Source organism: Mauremys mutica, chromosome 7 (assembly GCF_020497125.1).
Source record: "Mauremys mutica isolate MM-2020 ecotype Southern chromosome 7, ASM2049712v1, whole genome shotgun sequence".
In the NCBI taxonomy this organism is placed as follows: domain Eukaryota; kingdom Metazoa; phylum Chordata; order Testudines; family Geoemydidae; genus Mauremys; species Mauremys mutica.
In genome coordinates, this window is record NC_059078.1 from 55,857,386 (window position 1) to 55,865,711 (window position 8,326).

The 8,326-nt window shown below is 59.9% G+C and overlaps 1 protein-coding gene across 1 annotated transcript; it reads right to left on the reverse strand.

Annotated features, from left to right (window-relative positions):
• Nucleotides 1–3,211: 3,211 nt before the first annotated feature.
• On the reverse strand, nucleotides 3,212–7,087 carry LOC123374105 (the record flags this gene model as incomplete). The annotated part of the gene is made up of 2 exons (XM_045023618.1): nucleotides 6,818–7,087; nucleotides 3,212–6,667 (listed from the first exon to the last, which is right to left on the reverse strand). Coding segments are annotated over exons 1-2 (3,726 nt in total), but the record flags the coding sequence as incomplete, so codon positions are not given.
• Nucleotides 7,088–8,326: the final 1,239 nt, after the last annotated feature.

Sequence of the window (8,326 nt, forward strand, 5' to 3'; positions counted from 1 at the left end):
TTCTAACATCTGTGATCTCAGGGGTGGTGGAATAATGACACGCCTCCCCCACAACAAACAACCAGATTGGACCGATAACTCCGTCTGCCTGGACATGTAGGGAACAAGGTCGGGTGAGACCGGAGAGGTTTGTCGAGATTTTCCATGCATCACCAGGTCCATAACTTGGGATAATACTGGGTCAACGTGGGTTGCCTTCTTTATCTGAGGAGCAGTGATGGGTGTATTCTCTACCTGTTCAAAGTAGAAGATTTCCTTTTGGGCACTATCTTGATGTTTGACCGGTAAAGGCAACCTTGAGAGGCCATCTGCATTGCCGTGCAGAGTGGATTTCCGATATTTGATTTCATATGTGTGTGCAGAAAGTATCAATGCCCAACGTTGCATACGACTAGCAGCTAATGGGGGAATGCCTGTGTAGGGTCCAAAAATTGATGTCAGAGGTCGATGGTCTGTAAGAAGAGTAAACTTTCGCCCAAACAGGTACTGATGAAACTTCCTAATTCCAAAAACAATTCCTAATGCCTCACGTTCGATTTGGGCGTAGTTAGTTTCTGCTTTGCTTAGAGTGCGTGAAGCAAAAGCAATAGGTCTTTCTTCTCCCGAAGGCATAATGTGTGACACGACCGCTCCCACTCCATAAGGGGAAGCATCGCAGGCCAATTGCAGGGGTAAGGATGGATCAAAGTGCGTTAGAACTTCAGAATTTAACAATGCATCCTTAGCTTTGTTAAATGCAACATCACAGGCTTCAATCCACTTCCAGGCCTTGTTCTGCCCAAGGAGCTCATGAAGTGGTTTTAGCAGTGTGGCTAACTGTGAGATGAACTTTCCATAATAGTTCAGTAGTCCTAGAAATGAGCGCTTCCACAATAGCTTTAACTTTTGCAGGGGCCTTATGAAGACCTGCAGAATCGATGATGTGTCCCAAATATTCAACAGAGGGCTTGAAGAATTCACACTTGTCTTTGCGAACTCGTAGGCCATACTCTTCCAGTCTTTGTAGGGTAGCCTCTAAATTCTTTAAGTGATCCTCTTCATTTCTTCCAGTGACCAGGATATCATCCAGATAGCACTGAACTCCTGACAAGCCACACAAGATCTGGTCCATAGCCCTCTGGAACAGGGCGGGAGCCGATGTGATTCCGAAGGGTAGGCGACAGTATCGATAAAGCCCCTTATGAGTCACAATAGTCAACAGCTCTTGGGACTTTTCATCGACGTGCATCTGTAAATATGCTTGACTCAGATCAATCTTACTGAACTTTTGTCCCCCAGCCAGGCCTGCGAAGAGGTCATCGATGCGGGGAAGCGGGTATTGCTCTGCACACAACACTGGGTTGACAGTGACTTTAAAATCACCGCAAATCCAGAGAGAGCCATCTTTCTTCACTATTGGAACGATAGGAGTGGCCCATGAGCTATGGGTAACTGGTATTAGGACTCCATTGGTGACCAGGCGCTCCAGGTCTGCTTCAACTTTTGGCCTGATGGCATATGGCACAGTTCGGGCTTTCAGATATTTTGGTGGACTGCCAGGTTTAATGTTCAATGTCACAGTGATTCCCTTCATACTTCCCAAATCATCTCCAAAAACAGCAGCATGTTTCCTTAGTATAGGGGTGTAACAGGTGGGTCCGGGGCTCAACCCTCTGAGGGGAGGAGGGGAGCCACACCGGCCCGCTTGTCTCACGGGGGTTCTGTCCTGTCTCTTTAAGGCTAGGACAGGCCCAGGCCCCCTGGTGCAGGGGCTGGGCGACAAACAGTCTAAATAGGTCTCAGGCCTTTGGTAGCAGGCTGAGCCAGTAACAAACAGTACAGGGGCTCAGGCCTTGGGTGGCAGGCTGAGCCAGTAGCAAACGGTACAGGGGCTCAGGCCTCTTGTGGCAGGCTGAGCCAGTAGCAAGCAGTACAGGGGCTCAGGCCTCTTGTGGCAGGCTGAGCCAGTAGCAAGCAGTACAGGGGCTCAGGCCTCTTGTGGCAGGCTGAGCCAGTAGCAAACAGTACAGGGGCTCAGGCCTCTTGTGGCAGGCTGAGCCAGTAGCAAGCAGTACAGGGGCTCAGGCCTCTTGTGGCAGGCTGAGCCAGTAGCAAGCAGTACAGGGGCTCAGGCCTCTTGTGGCAGGCTGAGCCAGTAGCAAGCAGTACAGGGGCTCAGGCCTCTTGTGGCAGGCTGAGCCAGTAGCAAGCAGTACAGGGGCTCAGGCCTCTTGTGGCAGGCTGAGCCAGTAGCAAGCAGTACAGGGGCTCAGGCCTCTTGTGGCAGGCTGAGCCAGTAGCAAGCAGTACAGGGGCTCAGGCCTCTTGTGGCAGGCTGAGCCAGTAGCAAGCAGTACAGGGGCTCAGGCCTTTTGCGGCAGGCTGAGCCAGTAGGTAGAGGGGGACGACTGCCACCCGTGAGTGGGGTGGCAGGGGGGGACACAGGCCCACCCACTCCACTGTGTCCCGGCCCGGGGCCCTAGGCAGCGGTCCTCACCGCTGCCGGTCAGTGGGGATCCTGACCGCAACACACTGACATGGGTTCAGTCTGGTCAGCAGCCTGACTGAGGTCAGCTGCCCCCGGGCCACTTCCACTATCCCCCTCTTGGCCTACCTGGTCCACGGCGTCTCGCCCCGGGAAGTCCCACTGCATGGGCTCGTCCCAACCCGGGCTGGGGGGTAGGTCTGGTAGGTCCTTAGGGAAGTCCAGCCAATCCTGCCCCGGGGGCTCCTCGGGGTAACAGCATGGCAGCTGGGGCGTTCCCCCGGGCTCCTCGTCGTAGGTGGCGCGGGGGAGTTCCGGCTGGTCTTCCCAGGAGCGAGGTAGGGTGCTCTCCGTCCAGTCCAGGCAGTCGCTCGGGGCTCCAGTGGTTCCTCCGGTAGGAGCTCCCTCAGGCAGGTCTGCTCTCCCCGGTGGCTGAGAGCTGACTGAGCTGGGAGGCCCGGCTTTTATTCTTCCGGGTCGCCGCCTGACCCTCTGAGGGGCGGGCTCACCCTGCTGTAGCCCCGCCCCTTCCTGTGTCCGGGGCTCAACCCTCTCCGGGGAGGAGGGGAGCCACACCGGCCCGCTACATTCCCCCCCCCTCAAGCCTGGCTCCCATACCTTGGGGCCAGGTCCTTCCATCTCCTCAAGGCGGGACAGGAAGTCGGCATTCGCGTGGTCCTTGCCCGCCCGATGCCGGATGGTAAAGGCATAGGGCTGTAGGGCTAGGTACCACCGCATGATCCGGGGGTTGTTATCCTTCATCCTCATTAACCATTGGAGGGGTGCATGGTCCGTGACGAGGGTGAAGGGGGCACCTAGGAGGAAGAATCGGAGGGCGTCACAGGCCCACTTCACCGCTAGGGCTTCTTTCTCGATCACGGAATAGTTGCGCTCGCGGGGGAATAGCTTCCGGCTGAGGTATATTACTGGATGGTCCCCCCCATCCGCTTCTTGCGACAGGACCGCCCCGACGCCGGTCTTAGACGCGTCTGTCTGTAGAACAAACGGCTTGTCGAAGTCCGGGCTGTACAGGACTGGTTCCTGGCAAAGGCGGTCCTTCAGGGTCTGGAAGGCCACCTCGCACTCGGCCGTCCAGCGCACCTGTCGGGGGCTATTTTTCGTGAGGAGTTCAGTTAGGGGTGCGGCAATTGATGCGAATTGCGGAATAAACCGCCGATAATACCCGGCGAGCCCCAGGAACTGCCGCACTTGGCGTTTCGTCGTGGGTGTGGGACAGTCCGCAAGGGCCTGTACCTTGCCTACCAGGGGTCTGATTCGTCCTCCTCCCACCGTGTAGCCCAGATAGGTGGTCTCCTGCCATGCGATCCTACATTTCTTAGGGTTGGCGGTCAACCCTGCCTCTCGCAAGGTTCGTAGGACCGTGGCGACCCGGTTGAGGTGATCTTCCCAGTGGCGGCTGTAGATTACCACGTCATCCAAGTAGGCGGCCGCATACTCCTGATGGGGCCGCAAGAGGTGGTCCATCAACCGCTGGAAGGTCGCAGGGGCCCCATGGAGGCCGAACGGCATTCGATTAAATTGATAAAGGCCTGAGGGGGTAGCAAAGGCCGTTTTCTCTTTGGATGCTTCGTCGAGTGGGATCTGCCAATATCCTTTGCTCAGGTCCAGGGTGGTAATAAATTGGGCTTCCCCCAGGCGGCCCAGGAGTTCGTCCACCCTGGGCATTGGATAGGCGTCAAACCGCGAGATGGCGTTCACCCGACGGAAGTCTATACAAAATCGGCGCGTACCGTCCGGTTTGGGGACCAGCACCACCGGACTGCGCCATTCACTGCAGGAAGGCTCGATGACCCCCAAGGCCAACATGGTTCGGACCTCTTCTTCTACCTCCTGCCGCATCCGGTATGGCAAAGGCCGGGTGGTTTCCCTGATCGTTTTCCCTGGCTCGGTCAGAATCGTGTGACAGGCCCGGGTTGTATACCCCGGGACTGCCGTGAAGGTTTTTTGGAAAGCCTGCAGGAGACAGGTAGCCTGCTTACGCTGCTCTGCCGTGAGCGAGGGGCCTATCGGGGGTTCCTCCACACCCCTTGTCTCGGCCGTGTCCGGGCCCAGTTCGGGCTCAGGCGGGCAAGGGTCGATCAGTAGGCCCTCTCGGTCACACCATGGCTTTAGCAGGTTGATGTGGTAGACCTGGAGCTTCTTCCGTCGGTCGGGTTGGCGGATTTCGTATGTCACGGGTCCCACTTGCCGCACCACCTCATAGGGCCCCTGCCAACGGGCCAACAGCTTCGACTCGCTGGAGGGTAGAAGCAGTAGGACCCGGTCCCCAGGAGCAAACCTCCGGGCCCGTGCCTCCTGGTTATAGTTCCGCTCCTGCTTTGCCTGGGCTGCCCGCAAATTCTCCCGGGCTACTGTCCCGGCCTGAGTTAGGTATTCCCGTAACTGGTGGACGTACTGGAGGAGGCCCTGGGTTGGGGAGACCGACTCCTCCCATGTTTCCCGCATCAAATCTAGAAGTCCGCGGGGTCTCCGCCCGTACAACAGTTCAAAGGGGGAGAACTTGGTCGAGGCTTGCGGAACCTCCCGGATGGCCAGCAGCAGGGGCGGTAGGAACTGGTCCCAGTGCCGCAATTCCTCGGGGGGAAATTTTTTTAGCATGTCCTTAAGGGTGCGGTTAAACCGCTCTACCAACCCGTCGGTCTGCGGGTGGTATACCGACGTATGCAGCTGTTTCACCCCCAGGAGCTTGCAGACCTGTTGGAGCAGCCGGGACGTGAAGTTAGTGCCCTGATCCGTTAGGATCTCCCTAGGCAACCCTACTCGGGCAAAAATCTTCATCAGTTCCCCCGCAATGGTCCGGGCGGTGATGCTCCGCAGGGGAACGGCCTCGGGGAAGCGGGAGGCGTAGTCCACGAGGACGAGAACATACTGGAAGCCGGCCGCGCTTCGGGGAAGCGGACCTATCAGGTCCATGGCGACCCGCTCAAAGGGGGTCTCGATGACTGGCATAGGGACTAAGGGGGCCTTGGATACCCTAGGCGGTGCGGCCAGCTGGCACTCGGGACAGGAGGTACAATATTGCTTCACCTCTTGATGGATACCGGGCCAAAAGAACCGCGCCAGGATTCGGGCGAGGGTCTTTTCTTGCCCCAGATGCCCGGCGGCAGGCACATCGTGGGCCAACTGCATCACGGCCCTGCGGTGACAACGGGGTACCAGCAACTGCGTCAAGGGTTCCCGGGTGCGTGGGTCTCGATCGATGCGGTAGAGCCGATCTCGCCGCAGCTCGAAATGAGGCCACTGCGTGGCCCGATGAGAATCCACTACGGAGCCGTCGACGGCCGCAAGTTGTTGGTAGGCCCGGCTAAGCGTTGGGTCCGACCGCTGGTCGCGGCAAAAGTCTGTATCGAAGCGAGGTGCTGAGGGAGTTGGTCCCGGCGGCCCCTGACCTTCTTGGTCTCCTCCCTCACTCTCCTCCCCCGCCTGCCCCGCCTCTGGTGGAGGTCCCCGGGGTTCAGCAGCCAACCCCGGCGTTGCCCTGAGGACCTCTTCAAATGAGGGCCAATCTCGCCCCAGAATCACAGGATAGGCCAGGCCGGGCGCCAGACCGACGACTACCCGCCGGGTAATGCCTCCCACCGTTAGCTGGGCCCAGGCACTCGGGTAAGGTCGGACATCTCCATGGATGCACTGTAATTGTATCGGCGTCAGACGGGGGTCGGCCGGTGGTCCCAGAGTTTGGCGGACCAGGGTCTGGCCGCACCCTGAATCGATCAGGGCCTGTGTGGTCTGGTTCTCAACCGTCACCGGGATTATCAGCTTGGGGGCCTCCGCCTGGCGGGCCCGGCCGGCCCCTACGTAAACCTGCCCGAAACTGCAATCCATCTCAGGACAGTCTCGTTGTACATGTCCTGCTTTCCCACATCTAAAGCAGGGACCGAGCTCAGGGCGTCCACTCCGGGGAAGGCTTGTTCTGGTACTTCGGGGGGGGCTCCGCCGGACCTTGGGCGCTCTCTGGGTGAAGGCCGGGGTAGTCAGCCGGGGGGCTGCTTCCCAGCTTGGAGTCAGGGTTCCCTGTCGGGGTCCCGGCCCGTGATCTGGGCCTCGTGGGTGGGGCATGTTCGACGCCCTCTTCTCGTCCCGGGGTCGTTCGGGCCCCGAGGTAGGTGGCCGGAAGGTGGGCCCTATCGAGGCTTCAGCAGCCAGGAAGCCCTCCATGAGCGCGACGGCGTCCGCTAAGGTCTTCGGTCGGTGGCGGAGTACCCAGGCCCTGCCTTTGGCCGGCAGGGTGTGAACAAACTGCTCCAACACCACCTGCTCGGTGACCTCCTCCGCCGTCCTGACGTCTGGCTGCAGCCACCTACGGCAGGCCTCCTTCAGGGTCTGGGCCACCATCCGGGGACGGGCTCCCGCCGGGTAGGTATGTCGCCTGAATCGCTGCCTAAACGTCTCCGGGCTAATGTCCAAAGCGTCTAGGACTGCAGCCTTCACGCGGTCGTAGTCGCGGGCTTCTTCGGTCGCCAGCCCCCGGTAGGCTGCTTGGGCCGTCCCGGTCAAATAGGGGGCCAGCAAGGTGGCCCACTGGTCTCTTGCCCATCCCGCCACGAGGGCCACCCGCTCAAAAGTGACCAAGAAGGCTTCCGGGTCGTCATCTGGGCCCATCTTGGTCAGACGCAGGGGGGTCGCCAGACGCGGACCCCCCCCCGTGCCCTCCCCCGCGGGCCATTCAGCGGGGCGGGGGGCGGGCCCGAGGAGGTGCTGCAGCTGGGTCCCAAGCTGCTGCACCAGCTGCTGTTGCTGCTCTAGCTGAGCTACCTGTTGCTGTTGCTGCTGCTGGAGCTGGGCTGCGTCTCGCTGCCGCTGCTGTTCCAGCTGGGCGGCATGCTGTTGCTGCTGTTGTAGGAGCTGAGCCGTCTGTTGCCGCTCCTGGCTTTCCACCAGCAGCTGGAACAGCCGGTCAGTCTCCATCTTCCTGGCTAAGAGGGGCGGTCCGCCGCCCTCTCACCGGCCCCTTCTCACAGGGGCAAGGGATCACAGTCCCTGGTCAGGTGCCACTTGTAACAGGTGGGTCCGGGGCTCAACCCTCTGAGGGGAGGAGGGGAGCCACACCGGCCCGCTTGTCTCACGGGGGTTCTGTCCTGTCTCTTTAAGGCTAGGACAGGCCCAGGCCCCCTGGTGCAGGGGCTGGGCGACAAACAGTCTAAATAGGTCTCAGGCCTTTGGTAGCAGGCTGAGCCAGTAACAAACAGTACAGGGGCTCAGGCCTTGGGTGGCAGGCTGAGCCAGTAGCAAACGGTACAGGGGCTCAGGCCTCTTGTGGCAGGCTGAGCCAGTAGCAAGCAGTACAGGGGCTCAGGCCTCTTGTGGCAGGCTGAGCCAGTAGCAAGCAGTACAGGGGCTCAGGCCTCTTGTGGCAGGCTGAGCCAGTAGCAAACAGTACAGGGGCTCAGGCCTCTTGTGGCAGGCTGAGCCAGTAGCAAGCAGTACAGGGGCTCAGGCCTCTTGTGGCAGGCTGAGCCAGTAGCAAGCAGTACAGGGGCTCAGGCCTCTTGTGGCAGGCTGAGCCAGTAGCAAGCAGTACAGGGGCTCAGGCCTCTTGTGGCAGGCTGAGCCAGTAGCAAGCAGTACAGGGGCTCAGGCCTCTTGTGGCAGGCTGAGCCAGTAGCAAGCAGTACAGGGGCTCAGGCCTCTTGTGGCAGGCTGAGCCAGTAGCAAGCAGTACAGGGGCTCAGGCCTCTTGTGGCAGGCTGAGCCAGTAGCAAGCAGTACAGGGGCTCAGGCCTTTTGCGGCAGGCTGAGCCAGTAGGTAGAGGGGGACGACTGCCACCCGTGAGTGGGGTGGCAGGGGGGGACACAGGCCCACCCACTCCACTGTGTCCCGGCCCGGGGCCCTAGGCAGCG